This window comes from the organism of the source record quoted next, unplaced genomic scaffold, assembly GCF_019419815.1.
Source record: "Pyrus x bretschneideri cultivar Hongxiangsu unplaced genomic scaffold, Pyrus_bretschneideri_v1 Contig73, whole genome shotgun sequence".
Classification (NCBI taxonomy): domain Eukaryota; kingdom Viridiplantae; phylum Streptophyta; class Magnoliopsida; order Rosales; family Rosaceae; genus Pyrus; species Pyrus x bretschneideri.
Genome location: NW_025999813.1, coordinates 1,142,102 through 1,162,476, shown reverse-complemented (window position 1 = coordinate 1,162,476; position 20,375 = coordinate 1,142,102). Strand labels below are relative to the sequence as shown.

The window sequence follows — 20,375 nt, the reverse complement described above, 5'->3', positions numbered from 1 at the left end:
CTAAAATTACTTAGATTTGCAAGTTGTTAACTGATGTTGGGTTAATTCTACCTTGTCCTCCCAAGCTTTGGTGTGATAACATATCTGCTAATTCCTTAGCAAAGAACCCAAATTTTCATGCCTGGACCAAACATGTGGAAATCAATTACCACTACATTCGAGAGAAAGTTCTTTCTAAGGAAGTCTCTGTTCATTTTGTTTGCACTCAAAATCAAACTGCAAACATTTGTATTAAAGCTTTGTCAAAAGCCAGATTTCTTCTTCTAAGAGACAAACTTTCACTCAGATTACCTCATTTTAGTTTGAGGGAGGATATTAGGGGTAATATTGTAAATAACATTATAACAAAATTTAACAATGTTAAGTTTCGTTATTTCAGTTTTATTTGTGTATTTGGTTAGTTAGGTGAGCTGTCAATACAAGTGTTCTAGTACCTTGTGTATAAATACCTCAGTGTGTAATCTTATTGATTAAGAAATGAAAATACACTTTTCAATATGTTCCTCGTGGGAGACTAGATCTATTGAAGTCGCAGCTCGTGTATAAATACCTCTGCTTTTTCCTTCCATCTGCATCTCCATTATCATCTGCAATTAGTTAAGGTTGAATTGGATTATATGATTGGTATCAGCCAATTCGGTCCTGGTTTTCATGGAGTTTATATATCAAGCAATTGACTCTGAATTGCTTGACAAACCAGAGTTGTTACATAGAGTTTATATATCAAGCAATTGACTTTGAATTGCAATTATGCATACAAATCTTTGGATCTGAGACATAGTAGTTGTCAGATGGGTAGGTCGTTGATTTTATGACATGTATCATGTCCTAGGGCTAGAGAGATGCTATGTTCAGGTGATCCCCTTATTCGTAGTGCATGTAAATGTGCAACAAAGTAGAATACTCTACGACATGATCAAGGAATCTTCCAAGGTATTAAACATGATAGAGAATATATTTGTGATAGCTTAAGGGTAGTATCATATGTGTATAAAAGAATCAAATTCGGGTTTGACATAGACTATCCATATGCTAACAATGACATTGAGAGTATTGTGTGGAGAGAGATCGTATTACATCATAAGGTGCAATTGAATAGATGCTCCGCATACATTATGTATGGGCTTGGGGACTATGGTATATGGCTAGATATCCACACATAATCAGTGAAGCCTTGAAGAGTCAAATAAGCTCTTCACAATAAGGTGGATTAAAAGATTAGGTTTTAATCTGCCAAAACAATCAAGAGTTTTGCATCGTCTCACGTCCTCGTCGATCAGAATCTAATGATTGCACACCGTACTTTTTGTGTGAGATGACTAACACAGTGTTGGGATGATTAATACTATCAATCATACGGAGCAACAAGGAGTGACAAAATAATTATTAAAAGATGAATTAATTATCATAGCGGTTTCAAGTCTAGATTGGGCTTTGACATGATTTTGGGTTGATCCGAGTCCATTATTAGTTTATCTCAGTTTGATTCCTTATCAACTGCAGTCTTTGACCTCTCATTCTCGTCACAAGTTATACCCAAGGTCTATGGTCCCTTATGAAGTGCTAGAAAGAATTGGCAAGGCGGCCTGTAAATTGAAATTGCAGAAATGGTACCAAAATTCACCCTGTATTTCATGTCAGCCGTATGAAGAAACATATGAAATTTTTTTTAGGAAATTTGTTAGAAGTTCCAGTTGAAATTGAAGGATTGGCAAGGCGGCATATAAATTGAATTTGTTTTTACGAAGTTTGTTAGAAATTCCTGTTGGCAATTAACTTAGTGGTGAGTTGTATAAGAGCACTAGCTCCAAAGAAAATTGTAACGGTCATTTTGATAAAATATTATAATACAAAAATAGTGGAGCTGTAATCCTTCCTTCTTCCTTCCATCTCCATGTCCATTTCTACTATCATCTGCAATTGGTTAAGGTCTACGACCACTGGTAAGCTTATCCTGAAGCTTAGTAAATAGGTCAAGAAGGTTTCGACATGAACAACATTATCCTCAACTCAGTTTGGTGTTGTTTGTGAGTCGTGTTATTGTACTTGTTCAAAACTACGACGCCATTCCTTTGGATCGACTTTGGGCTTTTTATGCGCAACTTAGGTGGAATCGAATATCCTAACTGTGTTTCATAAGGAAGAACTAAGTAGCAGGCCAACATACTACATTGTTTTGATGCAAGGAAAAGGCTTTAAATAGTTGTGTCACTTAGTCTATGTTTGGGTAGGCGATATGCAAATACCAATGAATTTAGACTAAATATAGTTAGAAATGAACTGCATAAGATTAGATGGAGGAGTTTTGAAATGCATTGCAAAGACATAAACAAAGATTTACAAATGACTCATTTCAACCTTGATGCATTATATCCACTTATTTCAAATCCCTCCAAGTTTTTGCACTTCCCTTTTAACTATATTTAGCATAAATCCCTTGATACTTGCAAGTCATCCCTTTTCTTATGTCTGGAGTTTTTCTACGGCAGGTACATTGACCTATTCAATGTGATCGAACACCTACAAGTATCTTGTTAATTAAGTTTTGCAGTCATCTATTACATTGACTTGTTGAATACGAACACTTGACTTATTGAATATGAAGACATAAAAGTATCATCTTCATAGGTTCAATTGAGTGGAATAGCTCCAATTGAAAGGTCTACTACAAAATTGAGTTGCTCTAAGGCCTTTCATAATGGTTCAAGTGAAATTGAATCCTATAACATAATTGCTACATTGTGAGTTTAACAGAGGTGAGTCTCTAGTCATCTAATATTTGTCCTACTATCGGTTATTCACTTTTTTTCCTCCCCAAAAAAGTGGGTAATTTATTGTTGTATAGGAATCAAAATGACATAAGAATTAGAATCACTATGATAGAACTTAAATTTTTTGACCCACTGAAGTCAATCTCAATTTTCCAACCTATTAGGGATGACCTAAATACTCCATTTAATAAGTAATTGGTAAGTGTTCACACTTAATATATTAGTGTACTGTCAGAAAACTGATTATATCTACCATAACTCTCTAAGGATCATAACTCAAATGCATCATCAAATTTTATATTGATCGGTAGTTGTCTAAACGCACTACAAGAAAAAGAGCAAATAATCACGAAGTAAGCGTGGCTGTTGCTAAAGTAGTTATTCCTATAAACGTGACGTCACACTTTTTGACCTTTTAACATGTTTTAGCTAGCTACGCCAACAATAATCAGACTTGCTCTGTGGTTGTTGCCATTTTTTTCTGGCATTGGAGGTAAAGAAAATTCAATAGTCAGCAGCTGATAACTCATTTCAAAAGCCAAATCAAATTTGTCGTTCTAGTTTGTGTGTCGACATCCTATAGCCAATATAGATTGTACCACAATGTATATGTAGTGACTGAGCCTTCCTCCCCTAGTTAAATCACACATTTCCGTTATCGTTCGTGCATGTGACATTGATCATTAAATATCTTTTCAGTTTATTTGTGCGTTCAGTGAAAAGCAGCCATCAGGACTAACAGATTTGTGGATGACTGGAAAGTCATTGGTGATTACCTTTTCGAAAAAGAAAATTGACTGGAGACTAATTAGTAAAAAAACAAACAACTAAGGACCACTAATGAAATGGATATTTTGATTCCACTTTTTAATTAATAGCCTAATTAAACAAAGAACAAAGACCATAAATAAGCTTTTAAGTCGTTGGCCCCTTTATTGTTTTACTCACTCCTACTTTAACAAGCGCATCAAATCTTCTTGGAAATTGAGGTTGTGAAACACTCATTTTTTTCCCTCTAGTTTCAACAACTTAGAGCATCTCTAAAAGAGATATTAAATATAATATGCCAAAATTTTAGTTGATGGTTGATATGACAAATTGAATACAAATGCTAAATTCTCTTCTTTTCAAATGGATGTGTCAAATATTTATTTTATTATTTTATTAGGCCTAGAATTACATTAACTATTAAAAAATATCAAAATTAGTTTTAATTTTTATTCTATTGGTTGTTAATGGGACCCATGCATTAAAAATTAAATTAAATATATTTGACTCATTATTTGTTTGCTGTCAAAAAAGGCAATTAGAAAGCAAGAAGTCAAATGACTCACATGCCACATCATATATGACATATCCATTGGAGAACACTAAATGTCTTTTAATTCTATTTGGCATATTTGACATCTCCTTTGGAGATGGTCTTAAAGTCTATATGTCATTGTTAACAAAAAAAGGTAATGCTAAAGAGACTAAATTTACAGACAAAATTAACAAAATAATGATGTGTCACTAATAGATTTGTGCACATTTATCAATACTTAAGTAATAAACCAATAAGCAACTTTCATGTCATTTAGTTTCCAAACTTTTGTTTACAAATTTAGTCTTTCTAGCATTACCCTAATATAAAAAAAGGTAACTTCATCAGTCATGGATTGAGAAGTTGTGGAAAATGCGTTGACAATGTTATTTACACTCGGACACGGGAGTTTGTAAAGTTATGAGAAAAATACATGAATAGAACTCTCTTTTGGAATATGAAATGGTGAACAAGATACAGGAACTTGCTCCGTTTTCCTAATATCAATTTAAAATGTATAAACCCACTACAAAAAAGAAAGAACAAAAAAAATTACGAGCAAAGACTCGAGAAAATATTCAACCAACTCTTGGTACTTTTTATCTTGATATTCGATCGTTTTATTTCTCTTTTCCTGCATACACATATTACATGATGCTAGACACTTATTTAGAGATTTTTTTTCTCGAGTTGATTTAGATACGCCTAAGTGGAAATAGCATTTCAAAAACTTGGAGGTCGAACAAGAAGAAAATTAGCTAGTAGTTTAATAATAATATTGCTTTGCTACTTGTTATACTTTTGATTCTTATGTTCTGTATGAATCACTGTTTTATCTAGTGTACGTATGCTTGTGCTAACAAAATTTGTGTACTTATTTGACTTCTTGTTCAAGCATTGTCTTGTATGTAATCATATTGTCGACATGAGTATTAGTTAGTGGTGAGTATTTGAAATCGAAATAGCCTTTTGATAAACCTCCATTCATCTTTTTAATACTCTTGTATTGATATTATTGTGTTGATTGTTAGAACTATGTTTTCTTTTTCTTTGGATACAATTGTTAGAAGTTCTAACTTAGAACTATGTTGTTATAAGCTTTTTATTTTATATTTTTACTAGAACAATTTAATTTTGGTTTTACTGTATATCCTTTTTTAACACGTAATATGTAACTGAATTACTGCAAAATGGAATACATACACATACATATTAAATTTACATACATTAGAACAATGAGTTTTTATTTTGGTGTAAAAAAAAAAGTCCAGTTACATCGTTTTCGTCACAATCATTATTGTTACACATAAACTTTGGACAAATAAGAACCTGCTAAGGAGGATTATATATCAACAAAGTCTCTGAAATATAAATATTAATGCAGCTACATCATTTCCGTCATCATCAATTTCTTTATCCACCTTCTTTCTCTTTTTTATATAATGCACAAGGTGGTAGTCTAACTAACTATTGGACACACGAGGACATAGTTTCCACGCCCCGCCCTCCACACCCCCCACACCCCACCCCACCCCCCCCCCCCCCCCCCCCCCCCCCCCCTCCTCCCAATTGAAATTTCTGTTCAGACCAGAATTTGTGAACGGTCAAGTACAAGATAAAAAAAATAACATTTCTCACCGCCAATTAATTCCTCCTAAACTCCAAAGAGAGGAAATAGTAGAACTCAAAATTCTGGTGTTCCCCCATGACCAGTTCTAACGAAAAGATCATACCAAAATTCCATGCCATCATCCAAGTTTAGACCAAAAGTAAAACCCAATTCCTCCGAATCGTTGGCAGTGATCGGAAACTCAGATATTGTTTCATCATTTTCGGCCTTTGGAAATAGTAATGGGGTGCTGGAATTGTTAGCTGAGAGTGCCTCTGACCAGAAGCTGTCATCGATTTCAGGGAAGGTTTCCCACGGCTCCATGTTTTCACCTTTGACGACGATCGTATCCTGATCGCTTCTCAATGCACCTGAGACTTCTGTGACTGAGGAGGAAACATCACTAGAAGATGGCTGTGGATAATTCATATTTTCAGGTTGATCAGTAGACTGGCTTGTGACAATGAAAGTACAATTACTGCTACTTGCTGGCGATGTTATTGTAGTATGGTCTTTGAGTCTTTTTTTCAAGTGGGTGTGCCATACATTTTTTATTTCGTTATCGGTTCGTCCTGGTAATCTTGCTGCAATTGCTGACCACCTGAACACGAAAGAAATGAATTAAATTAAGCATTTGCAAGATAGTTTAACTATTGTTAAGCAAGTATGTATAAAATTAGGAAAATAACTATAATAAACATATTTTGATATTTGGTTTGGAGAAATGATCATTGTTCAGTAACGTAGACATATTAATTATATGTTGATGACACAACGTTAACATAATAACTATACAACAATAATATAATGACAACATAATAAACACTAATTATTCTGTAATGAAATTTCAAAAAAAAAAAATATATATATATATATATATTGTAACTAATTGCCCTAAAATTTTAAGCTTAAATTTGAATTTTGACTGCAACGTTATGAGATGTGCCTGCATAGCAATTAAAGACAAAAAACTACAACACGTATTATTTATCAAATGCATGGTTGGTTGTGATTTACAATTAAATTACAAGTCTATTGTGGTGGCTTCCAATAGAGAATCTTTTGATCAGCTCCCACTTGCTATTCTTTGACAGAAAATCAGTGTCTTTGATTTGTGTGTTCGAGAAACGATCCTGACTCTGGTTATTTTATTTTTTGTTTATAAGGGAGGCTAAGGAGAGAAGGAATTTGTGCTTCCACCTTATACCTTGAGTACATGTGTAAATGCTTTTCTTTGTTGTAACAACAAGCCTTGTTGAGTATGCTGTTGATAGTTGGCAGCAGGGTAAACGGCTATATATATATCTTGGTCAATGGTAAAACATGCATGTTTTGAATTTATAGCTTACAAATTAAAAGTTGAATGAAAATTAGAAGTTGGTGCTTTGATATATGTACCTGTTACCCAGCATATCATGCAACTTAATGATAGCTTCCTCTTCTTCTCTTGTAAAGTTTCCTCTCTTAGTATCCGGCCTCAAATAGTTTATCCACCGGAGTCTGCAACTCTTCCCACATCTCAACAAACCTATTTCAAGAATAAAAAAACAAGTGAAAAAGATGAGTACAAAGCTCAAAGCAAGTAGCAACTGGAATTTAGCAGGTATTAAGAATTTTGCAGTTGTTATTAATTCAACATGAAACATGCATAAATTGTATGTAACTTTTTATACCATCTATATTCTACACTAAATTCATCTATAACTTCAATGAGCGGAATTCAAAGTTGGGTGCAAATAGGAGAACATACTTCTATAGGTAACTTAGCTCAGGTTTGCAAATGGTATGTAAATGTATAAAGTTGTATATAGAACTGTAAATTTGTCATCATGCAATGCAAAGATGATTATCTTGGTTAAAGAACCGAGTTTTGTGGCCTATAAATCTAGCTTGAGAGAAAAAACCCAGATGAGGTAACTTGTAATTACCAGCTTGCTTTGGAAGGGCACGCCAATTTCCATGACCATATTTTTGGATAAAGGATGTAAGAATTTGATCTTCTTCAGAAGTCCATGGCCCCTTCTTCAGTCCCATCTTCTCACAGCAAGGAGCTCTCCCCATCTCTCTCTCTCTCGCTCTCTCTCTCTCTCTCTCTCTCTCACTCAGAATAATACAGTATTACTTTGAATTTGAGAGCTCAATATTTCTGAGGCATTGGCCTGGCTATTTATCTTAAGATCCAGTGTACAAAAAAAGGATATTTGAAAGGACCAATAAAATAAATTAAAAAGACTGGAAAGTTCCACGAAGTGAGATGTATTATAGTGTAGGAAACACAGCCGGTTAGACTAAGTATCATAATACAATTAGTTGAATTTTTTATTTTTAATTTCTAACCAATTATAATATTAAACTTGATGTACAAGGTGATATTCCTAGCACATTAAAAAAAATTCTCCCAGGCAGAGCTAAAAATCTATCAATCAAAATAGGGTAGTGTCATCTCCATACACATTTTTAATTCTCAATTTTCCGTCATCGAATTAAATGAATTGAAAAAAGCCAATGAGAATAAATTAACAAAATTTTGAAACGTAAAACGAATGTGTGAATAACATTATTCTTAAAATAATAACTTAATTACTAGTTTAGCAATTTGTTGTTATGATTACGATTTAGAGTTGCAGATCAATAGGTTTTGGCTTTTAGTGACTAATAAAATAAAGAAATGCTAGACAAATTAAATATGTTGACTAAATTTGCAAACCAAATGATGTGCCACTAATAAAAAAATAAACATGTTATTCAACACTTAGATTATAATCCATCATCAATTTTCATATAATTTAATTTACAAAATTTTATCTACAAATTTAATTTTCCTAACATTACCAATAAAATGCGACAGAGGACGTGTAGCAGACAAAAAATGTTGGCAATGATCTCATAAAATAATGAGTAAACAAGGGAAACTAGTAGTGTGACGTTAGATAGTTGAAGCAGCCAAAGTAATTTGGCATAGACAGCAACCTTTTCTCGTAGATTTGCTCAACAGTAAAATGGAGAAATATTCCTTGAACTATGATTTAATTATAACTTTAGTCATGGACTACAAATTTATTAAATGTTGTTCTCAAAATTCGTCAAATTGTGTAACGTTAGTCCCTTTGTGCTAACTCAGTCAGATATTTCTTTTGTCTGCTGATATGGTGAATCTGGCCTCCTGATTTTGTAGACAGTGTAGGCTCTAACTACCACTTCTCCACCTCGACAGCCGCCGCCAACCCAACCACCATGTTCACATCCAAGTTTCCACCCCAACTAATCATAACCACCACCTCTCGCTCTCGCTCTCTCACCTCTCCTAATCCAACATCCCATCACCAAATGCCCAATCCGTTTCCCTCCTTTCCTCTCATTAGGGAGAGATTTTTTAGTGTGATCGGAACACGGGATGGTACATCACGTGTCACTATACAAATGGTGAGTTATGTGTGTTAAAAAGTTAATAACTTGAAAAAAAAAAATTTTCACCACTTATATAAAAACATGTGGTGTACCACCCGTATTCCAATCATAATAAAAAAATTTCTCCCTATCAGGGTCGTCTCTTGACATTTGGAGGGTCCTCTGCGTATTTCATATAAAAGATCATTCTTACTTACAACAATAATAACTTTTCAGACAATATATTTATACATAATTCAACAATCAATCTTCAAACGTAATTGAAACCAGCATCTCACTTTTACAAATTGAATAATCTCCAATTGTCATGAAATTACGATTTAGGGTTCGTCCATGAAAAAATAGAGTATGGTTGAAAGAGAGATACGAAATACGCTTGTGTTTGTGAAAGAAAATAATACACAAGTTTTTATTGCTGGAGAAAAAGTGAAAAATAAATATATTATGTATAGATTCCAATTAATCAATTGTAATACAGATAAAATTATATATGACGGTGATTTCTCTTTTCAATAAAATTCATTTTTAGAAGAAAATTTATACTCATATGAAATATATAGGAGGATCAAATTTTCAGGGCGCCTAAAAAATTTTGGACTCTGTGCCACTACGCCTTTTGCACGTCCTCAATCCTATGCCCCTTTTACCAAAAGGTTCCAAGTTTCCATCATAAAAGCATAATCAGAAGGGCATAATCTACCGTTTATCCGAAATCTCCTTCACCCTCTCCATGTCACTTACATTTTGGAGCTTTATGGCCCTAAATTGTTTGACTTAGATCATCGGCCTCCGTTTTGGGTCGGTTGTAGGTTTTCAAAGAGGAAAAATGAGAGGGGTGAGGGTTCGAGTGAAGGGAAGGGGCGTGGAGAGGGGAGGAGGGTAACGGGGTGTAGCTCGGCTTTTGGGAGGTTGGATTTAGGGGACGAGATAAATAGAGGGAGGTGGTGGTCGGCTATGAGGCTTGTGGTCACTACTAGGGAAAATTGCTTTGGCGTTGGTAACTCTGTCGCAACAGGGTAATATTAAGGAGATCAAAATTTTAAATCAAATTTGCAAATCAAATGATGTGTTATCAGTAGGAAATAAGTCTGCTAATCAATGTTTAAGTAATAGTCCAATCACCAACAGTCATATTATTTTGTTTATAAATTTGATCTTTCTAACATTATCCATCGCAAAATAATGAATATATGTCATCAATGTCGTCGCAAAAGCATTATGCGGCGGCAGGGCGACATGCAGTGAGTCGTCGAAATACTGGGCGACGCCAACGCCATCGCAAAAATATGGTCATCGCAATTTATGTTCAACTTTCTGTTAAGTTTATGGCCATGGAGTTATGACGTCGCAGATGAGTTTTTATTAAAAAGAATAATTGCTAAATATATTTCTTCCGCTTAAAATTAACATCAATTGCATTTAGGGTTATTTTGTGTAAAATCATAAAAAAAAGGTTTACAATATTAACAATATTTATGTTAATTATAAATAGGACTATCATGTATTGTTATACTTAAATGCATTTAAAATAAACAAAAATTATCAATTCCATCACTACAGTTGGCACCCACTTCCACTAACACTCTATTTCTCATAGTTTTTGTATTTTGGAATACGTCAATATGGATCAAATGTTGCAGTGTCTATTTCCTGATTCTATTTTTACATTTAGATTCAGACACAGCGTTGCAATGTCCATTTACTGGTTTTGTTTTTTCCATTATTCACACGCCTCCTACATGTTCCTTTTCACATTTGGATTCAAACCCTGCCGTTTCCTAGTTTTGTTTTTTATTTTTGGATTCAAATGTTGCATTGCAGTGTCCATTTCCTGGTTCAGTTTTTTCCATCACTCCACATGTCTACTATGTTTCAAACACTGTAATGGAGTGTCAGTTTCCAAGCTTTGGTTTTTACATTTGGATTCAGACACTACAATACAGTGTTTGTTTCCTAGTTTCGTTCTTTTTAGTTGAGCAGACTCCTCCGTGTAATCAAATGGCGAGAGAGAGAGAGAGAGAGAGAGAGAGAGAGAGAGGGAGTGAGTGAGTGAGTGATAGAATATGCATGTTCAAAATATTTATAGAATTCAAATCCTCTCCGATCAGTTTAATGGGGATTGAAATCCAACGGGCAAAACCTCTTCCCCTTCATCTCTTCCCCCTCATCTCTTCTTTCTTCCTTGCCCTGACACACCCCACTGCGGTTAACAAGACCTAAATTCAATTGCAAGTCATTTGTGCTATCTTTTACTTTTAGCTTTTTATTTGTCGTCTCTTTCTTCTTCCACATATTTGAGCTTTCTCTGTCTACTGTAACTTTGTTTCTCTCTTTGTAATTGTTCTATAGTTATGAAAAAGATCTCTGCAACCAAAAGACACCAATTTGCACGACCTCTCTCTTTGTTCCTTTGTTAACATCGGCTGAGATTTTAGGGTTGAAAGACCTGCAACTGAGAGATGTGGTGGTGCTGGGGCTGATTTTGGGAGGGTAAGGTGAGGGACCTGCAATTGAGGGTTGTGGGCTAGGTCGATTGTGGTGGTGTTAGGGCTGATTTTGAGGTGGGGATGAATTTGATCTGGAATTTGGGGCTTTGGTGGTTTAAGGTTGAGAGCTTCAAAGTGAGGGAGAAAGAGAAGAGTTGAGGGGAAGAGAGGGAAGGAGTAGAGATTTTGGCCGTTGGATTTGTATCAATGGATGATATCCATCGGATCCTCCGCACCTCACAAAACTGATTAGGATAGGATCTAAATCCCTACTTATACTACCTTAATGCCTATATGACGTTCATAGAGAGGGAAAGAGAGAGAAGGATAAAAGAGTCAAATTCTAACTATTTATAATAACTTAAAGCATGTGTGGCATTCATCATTGACCTTGCCTAATTAATAACAATATATCATTGATTAAGTCCAAAACAAAAATATGTCATTGATATATGGCTTAATAGTAAAAATTTTATTGATTTTTGGTTGAATTATCTTTGTGTGTGTGTGTGCGCGCGTGTGTGTGTATGTGTAGGGAACATTTTGTTATATTTATTTCATAAAAAAAAAAAAAAAAAAAGTTATAGATATCATTATTATCGGTAAATAGTTGGTAGATATCATGCTCATTGATTGATTTGTTTGAATGTTTTGAAGATGTAAATCACATGATTCAATACATTCGAAAAAAGAAAAACGTATACTAATTCAGGAATTCTCAATTTAATTTCATATTTACTATCATGGGCAAAATAGTCATAAAATTTAAAAATAAATGCAAAAAATAGGTTTGATTTAAAGCCACATAAATGTTCGGTTAAACTAAATCAAAAGACTTCATTTTTTTGTGGGACAATTTTTAGAATTTCATATGAACTTGCACACATTTTTAATTTATCATATGAAATTTTTAGGCGATTTGTCATATTAATTTTTCGAAATTATTAATTTGGCATCTTACCCTAACTCTACTAAGTTTTTCATCCAAAATAAATTTGTGTTCAGGGCTTTTGACCTCCTTTTTTCACAATTTATATATTAATTATTTTTATACAAAAAATATATGTACACTAGAGGTGGGGAAATAAATTGGCTTTAAACTTTTGACGTCATTTTCACAAGTTTTCTACCTCTCTTTAGTACGAACCTAGAAAGTTTGGCTAGTAAAAGTGTGACAGCCCGTTTCGGATTTTCGAACTGTAGGGGTGAAATGACGTTTTTGCCCTAGTGTGATTTTTTTTCGTTGTGTGGTTGTTTTTGGGTTTTGTTGGTAGGTTTTGGACCACACACACACTCTCCCACACCCCCTCACCTTTTCCCCTGTCCTACACCCCTATCCCGAGCCCTTTCTCTCTCCCATTTCTATCCTTCTTGTACGGACACACCCAAAAACCATCCAAACCTTCACAGATCGAGGAAACAAATTACATATTCGTGCTCGTGAGGTCTGTAGGAGTTCAACCATACCCATTTCAAGTAAGGATACCTTCGTTTTCACGTCGAACTCAGGATACCTCGATTTGGTCACTGTTCATGCACACATTAATTCTTGTGTTTTTGGGAATTTCAAGCTTGTAGGAAGCTTGGTGAGGTCCTTAGGAGGCTCGGGGTGGTTCGTTTGAAGGTTTTGGACGTCAGGATCGTGAGTTACAAGGTTGGCCGGAGTTGGTGGTGTTTTCCCGGCGTGATCCCGTGTGTTTTGGTGCTTGAAAGTGGTATGGATTTGTTCCTCTTGTTGTAAGCTTCATTTTGGTACCAATTTTGTGAAATTTGGTTGAAAAACGAAGAAGTTACAAGGTTTTAAAGTTTTCCCGATTTTCCGACGCTGAAGCTTCGCCGGAGAAGATGACGGAATATTCCGTCAGTTTGGACGGAATATTCCTAACGGCGTTAACGGAATCCGTTAAAGTTAATGGAATATTCCTGACGGCGTTAACTGACGCCGTTAGTGTGCCAAGCACGTGCCTGCGCGTGGGCGGCGCGTGTGGCCGTGCCTTGGCCGGCGCGTGGGGGCGCGTGCGGCGGTGGAAAATTTTTCTAAAAATTTGGGGATGTTTCTGAGGTTGAGTAGATCACGTTGGTGTATTCATACACCCCATTTGAGCATTGTATGAGAAGTTGTTTCATGTTGTTGGTTATGTGCTTTAAAAATTAACGTTTTTATAGTTGTTTCGCATATAGATGAGACCTATCCCGAGGACGAGCGCGGTCACTCGAGGCAAGGGGGTTATGACCCTTCTACATACCAGTGAGTGGGCTTTTGGTTTTCCGTATATACCTATATACTTATGCTTTTCCCAGAAAATGAATTGAAACGTTTTTACGTTTATATGCCATGCTTATTGTTTGCCATTTATTTACGCATTATTAGTCGCATATGTATATATATGTTTGGTACTGCGGACGCACAGGTAAGTGTCAGGTGAGTTATGATTTATGTTGATGTTCATTAGTGATTTGAGATGCATAGAGAGCTCATAACCTGCACCCCCGGTGTTAATGCTCTCGCCCAGAGTTGGGCACAGTCCTTCACATGATGTTCACCTCCTGCACCACACGCTCATCTTGGATCCAAGTTAGGTGCACAGTCCTGTCGTACAGACCACTTTAGGTGGTTCCAACTCGTAGGTGACCTGCGATTATTTGCCCAGCCTTCACGTGATCGTAGCACTTGAGCGTACTTAAATTACACCCAGTCCTGTCGTACAGACCACTTTAGGTGGTTCCGACTCGTGTGCAGGTATAGTTAGTGAGATGGAGATTTGAGCTCTAGATTCAGCCGTACATGTCACGTTAGGTGACTCCGGCTGACAGATTCATGGCATTAATTTTGAATTTTCCTGAGCACTTGCATTTATTCGAGGCATTTGGCATGGCATATTTCTGAGCATGACTTATATATATGTATATGTATATTCTACTTTTCTAGGAAGTATACAGGTTTTACGGCGAGGGGTTAGAACTTGTTTGTGAAATGGTTTTTGAAAAGCTTTGTTTTTGCCCACTCACACTTTTTGTTTTGCGCCCCTCCAGGTTCTAGTTGGCTAGCACGTTTGGTGGCTTCCCAGAGGATTTCCCCGGCATATCTGACATATTATTACCAGTGTAGGACCACCTTTGGGTGTGTTTTTGTAGCGTTATTTCTCCCGGACTGCATTAGGTCTTCGAGCTCTGAACTTTGTTTTTCACACTTACGCTTGCACATGTATGTTCCTACGTTGTGTATAGCTGGTTTTTATTTATTTGTATTTTTATTATTACTTTATTAGCTTCCGCACTATGCACATGGTTACGTCACTTCCACGTGACGGCTAGCATGCCCTGATTTCGGTCGGTGTGTGTCAAAAAGAATATATCCATGTTCATTTCAAAAATTTATGGTGAACTATTAAAAAAAATAAATTAAGTTCACTAACATGAAGTTTAACTAATTACAAGTTTTTAGAATTCAATAGGGTCAATAATGTCCATTAAAAGATTAGAAAAAAAAGCTGTTAAAATGTCTAAAATAACCTTGAAATGTCCAAAATAATATTGAAGGGGATCGAGCAAGGAGTTAAAATGTCTGAAACAAACTCGAAAACAAGTGCTAAGCACCTGACTTATTTTGGATGGGAAACTTAACGGAATGAGATGAAAAATTAATGATTTCGGAAATTGATATGGTATGCTGCTTAAAATTTTAGTTTATATGACAAATTGAAAATTGAGTATAAATTTGTATGACACTTCAAAATTTTTATTTTTGAAATATTATTTTAACTTTAAAAACAAACAAACAATGGTGGTAAATTAGGGAAGGCCACTCAGTACTATGGTCTGATAGTATTCCTATTCGTTTAGAAGTGAGAGGTTTTAGGTTTAAATTTCGTGGATTGTGAAGTCAATATCAAATTAGGCTACTTATTGTGTGACTTAGCTGAACTCCCCCTCCTCCTAGTGTAAAAATATCGATATACTTAAAAAAAAAAAAAAATTAGGGAAGCCATGAAGTTTTTTAGATGCAAATAAAATCATTGTCCACTGAATCAAATGATTTTGAGTTATTCAACTGATTGAAGTGATCTCGTCTTCAAACGCTTTGACGAAGACAATGATTTCTGTAGGGTTGGGTCAAAAAAATTCGTAAGTGTTTTCATGAATTTGATCGTTGAATATCAATGTGGGTAAGGGGATACATGGAAAGCCAAAGTTTGACTGGTATTCTTCTCAAGGATCAAAGAAAGACGCATGCGCGGGTGCGATATTCTCCAATCACTAACAAGCCAAAAGACAAATGATTGGTCGATCGATCTTACTCATATTATGAAATAACCTTCGTGAAATCACTAGATAAAGTCAAAATCCAAAAACTTAAGCGCCTGTTGACCTGCTCGGGTTTTGTGTAAGATTTTACGTTTGATGCGTGTACTACTCTTGAGATAACCTTCAGCTGGTATAACTTGCACTTCTATGTCCCATTTTTGCACTCTGTTCCTAACAAAATGGTAATCAATTTCCAAGTTCTTAATCCTGAAATGTTGAATTGGATTGGAGCTTAAAGCAATAGCGGGCTGATTGTCACAGTGAATAATAGGAGGGGAAGGCAACACTTCATGAAATCCTTCAAACTCATCCTCTCTCTATCGTCGACATTACTGCTTTAGTCTTGTTTTATCATTTGTACAATGGGGTTAGGTCTCATTTTTATTGGAAAATTCATATAAATGTGGTACACAAAATATAATAAAAGTAGTAGTTTTGAACTAATTATATCTCTTTTCGTACTATCCTTTCTGTGTGTAAGCACTACTAGTAAGTCTTCTCCTTTTGCACTTGTCATGCAATAGCTGTTTCTGAAGTGCAAAGAACACTTTCTTAAATCACGTTACGCACATAAATTAAAGTATCCAATTCCCACTTCACTATTTAATTTTTAAAAATAAAACAAAACTTCAAATCTTTTTCCAAGAGGGTATCTAGCGTTTTATAACATTTATTTTGATATAATTATATGTTTACATTCAGGGATGAGATTTAGGCAAAGTCATATAATATGTCTATCATAATTAGTATTGAACTCATTATTCACGAGAATCGAACTTAAAATTTCTTACTTTTAATAACGGTAGTCAATTAGAGAGTAAGGGACAGATATTAGTTTATTATTGGTGACACGTGTAAGTCTTATATTGGCTTAGTTTGTTAGAGGCAGTCATGCCGTTGCTTACAAGTCAAACATTCAGGCTTTATAGGCTTTATTATGCAATGTTATTTATTATCTTAACATTTCTTAATTTTTTTATTATAAATTTAATATGTGTTAAATATTTATTTGGGTTACAGGAAAAATCATATCTATTTTGTCTGCAGAAGATTTGATCTCGAAAATTAGTCTCTCGTTTCTCTTACAATTTCTGATTTCCTTTTCGTTTTGGTTCATCATTTTTCTTCCTAAAACTCCATGATTGTGGTTTTGTGATTAACTTAGTAAAGAGAAAATATCACTAAGCGACAGAATGATTACGCTAAATGCGAGAAAAATAATATTGTTGACTTGACTATTTTTTTTAAATGACTTATGATCAATTTATTTGATTTTTATCTCATAGACTTGTATATACGAAAATGAGACTGCGGTCCAATGTCTACAAATATATGTTTTTTAATTCCTTGGCTTTTATTGGTTCGATTTCATTATCATTGAGTAATACAAGTAAAGTCTTAGTCCAGTTCATACTTTTAATGTTGCCCTAGTCATCCCACTTTCTTCGATTTCTTTGATTTCTTTCTGTTGATAAGGCACTGACTTCATTTCATATTACTTAGTCATCGTTACCCAGTCACTTAGCTCATGGGTATCTTTTACACAAATTTGTCATTCTTGGGCCAGATGTTGTTGTATTTGCATGTCATTTAGTTGAAGTTCCCCCGTACTTTCCGAGCAATGCAGCTCATCACGGAGACCGTAATTTTGTGTTTACACCATGGAGATCTTAATTTGTACTATAGTTAGGACTCATTTGGTACGTGAAAAATATGTACAGTATAATTCGACAACTTTACAAAAAAAAATAAAAATAAAGTTATTAATTAATTAAAAAGTTCAGTCATTTTTTAAATCTTAACATTTTTTATTTAAAATATTTGTTAACTTTTATTTCATCATTAATGTCACATCCCGGCCCGAGTCCTCACCACATCCCTGGCTTGACTCCACCGTAGCACGATATTGTCCGTTTTGGGCCCCGACCACGCCTTCACGGTTTTGTTTCTAAGAACTCACATGAGAACTTCCCAATGGGTCACCCATCCTGGGAATGCTCTCACCCCCAACTCGCTTAACTTTGGAGTTTCGGTGGAATCCGAACTCAGTGAGCTCCCCAAAGGCCTCGTGCTAGGTAGAGATGAGAATATACATATAAGGCTTACATGATCCACTCCCCTGGGCGATGTGGGATGTTATAATCCACCCCCTTAGGGGCCCGACGTCCTCGTCGGCACACTTCCGGCTAGGGATTGACTCTGATACCAAATTGTCACATCCCAGCCCAGGCCCCCACCACATCCCGGGCTTGACTTCATCGTAGCACAATATTGTCCGCTTTGGGCCCCGACCACGCCCTCACGGTTTTGTTTCTAGGAATTCACACGAGAACTTCCCAATGGGTCATCCATCCTGGAAATGCTCTCGCCCCCAACTTGACACACCCCGACCGAGATAAGGGCATGCTGGCCGTCACGTGGAAGTGACGTAACCATGTGCACAGTGCGAAAGCTAATAAAATAATAATAAAAGTACGAATAAATAAAAACCAGCTATACACAGCATAGAAACATACATGTGCAAGCATAAGTGTGAAAACAAAGTTCAGAGCACGAAGACCTAATGCAGTCCAGGAGAAACAACATTACAAAAACACACCCAAAGGTGGTCCTACACTGGTGATAATCTGTCAGATATGCCAGGAAAATCCTCTGGGGAGCCACCACAAGTGCTAGCCAACTAGAACCTGGAGGGGCGCAAAACAAAAAGTGTGAGTGGGCAAAAACAAAGTTTTTCAAAAACCATTTCATAAACAAAGTTCTAACCCCTCGCCGTAAAACCTGTATACTTCCCAGAAAAATAGAATATAAACATATATATAAATCATGCTCGGAAATATGCCATGTCAAATGTCTCTAAATAGATTGCAAGTGCTCAGGAAATGTCAAATCAATGCCATGTAATCTGTCAGCCGGAGTCACCTAACGTGACCTGTACGGCTGAATCTAAAGCTCAAATCTCCATCTCACTAACTATACCTGCACACAAGTCGGAACCACCTAGAGTGGTCTGTACGACAGGACTGGGTGTAATAAGTACGCTCGAGTACTACGATCATGTGAAGGCTGGGCGAATAATCGCAGGTCACCTACGAGTCAGAACCACCTAAAGTGGTCTGTACGATAGGACTATGCACCTAACTTGGATCCAAGATGAGCGTGTGGTGCGGGAGGTGAACATCACATGAAGGACTGTGCCCAACTCTGGGCGGGAGCACTAACACCGGGGGTGCAGGTTATGAGCTTTTTATACATATCAAATCACTACTGAACATAAGCATAAACCATACTCACCTGGCACTTACCTGTGCGCCTGCAGCACCAACATACAAACATATATACGCTACTAATAATACATAAACAAACGGCAAACATAATGCATGGCATATAAATGTATAAACGTTTCCATTCACTTTCTGAGAAAAACGTAAGTATATAGGTATATACGGAAAACCAAAAGCCCACTCACTGGTATGTAAAAGGGTCGTAACCCCCTTGCCTCGAGTGACCACGCTCGTCCTCGGAATAGGTCTCACCTATATGCGAAACAACTATAAAAATGTTAATTTTAAAGCACATAACCAACATCATGAAATAACTTCTCATACAATGCTCAAATGGGGTGTATGAATACACCAACGTGATCTACTCAACCTCAGGAACATCCCCATATTTTTAGAAAATTTTTCTGACGCCGCACACGCCCCTACACGCCACCTACGCGCAGGCACGTGCCTGGCACACTAATGGCGTCAGTTAAAGCCGTCAGGAATATTCCGTTAAATCTAGCTGATGCCGTTAACGCCGTTAGGAATATTCCGTCCAAACTAACGGAATATTCCGTCATCTTCTCCGGACGGCGCCGGAAAACCGAGAAAACTTTAAAACCTTGTATCTTCTTCGTTTTTCAACCAAATTTCACAAAATTGGTACCAAACTGAAGCTTACAACAAGAGGAACAAATCCATACCACTTTCAAGTACTAAAACCCACATAATCTTGCCGGGAAAACACCACCAACTCCGGCCAAGCTTGTAACTCACGATCCCGACGTCCAAAACCTTCAAACGAACCATCCCGAGCCTCCTAAGGACCTCACCAAGCTTCCTACAAGCTTGAAATTCCTAAAAACACAAGAATTAAAGTGTGCATGAACAGTGACCAAATCGGGGTATCCCGAGTTCGACGTGAAAACGAAGGTATCCTTACCTAAAATGGGTGTGGTTGAACTCCTAAAGACCTCACGAGCACGAATATGTAATTTGTTTTCTCGATCTGTGAAGGTTTCAATGGTTTTTGAGTGTGTACGTACAAGAAGAATAGGAATGGGAAAGAGAAAGGGCTCGGAACAGGGCAGGGAGAGAGGGTGAGTGAGTGTGGTATGTGTGTGGTCCAAAATCAGCCAAGCAACATCCAAAAAACAACCACACAACGAAACAACCACACGGCAAAACCGTCATTTCACCCCTACGGTTCGAAAATCCGGAATGGGC

The 20,375-nt window shown here is 36.3% G+C and overlaps 1 protein-coding gene across 1 annotated transcript; it reads right to left on the bottom strand.

Moving 5' to 3' along the window:
- Window positions 1–5,675: 5,675 nt before the first annotated feature.
- On the bottom strand, window positions 5,676–7,827 carry LOC125472789 (transcription factor MYB30-like). Its single transcript, XM_048574631.1, has 3 exons — window positions 7,612–7,827; window positions 7,082–7,211; window positions 5,676–6,284 (listed from the first exon to the last, which is right to left on the bottom strand). The coding sequence occupies exons 1-3, from the start codon at window positions 7,742–7,744 to the stop codon at window positions 5,759–5,761; spliced, it is 789 nt and encodes a 262-aa protein (XP_048430588.1). The 5' UTR covers window positions 7,745–7,827; the 3' UTR covers window positions 5,676–5,758.
- Window positions 7,828–20,375: the final 12,548 nt, after the last annotated feature.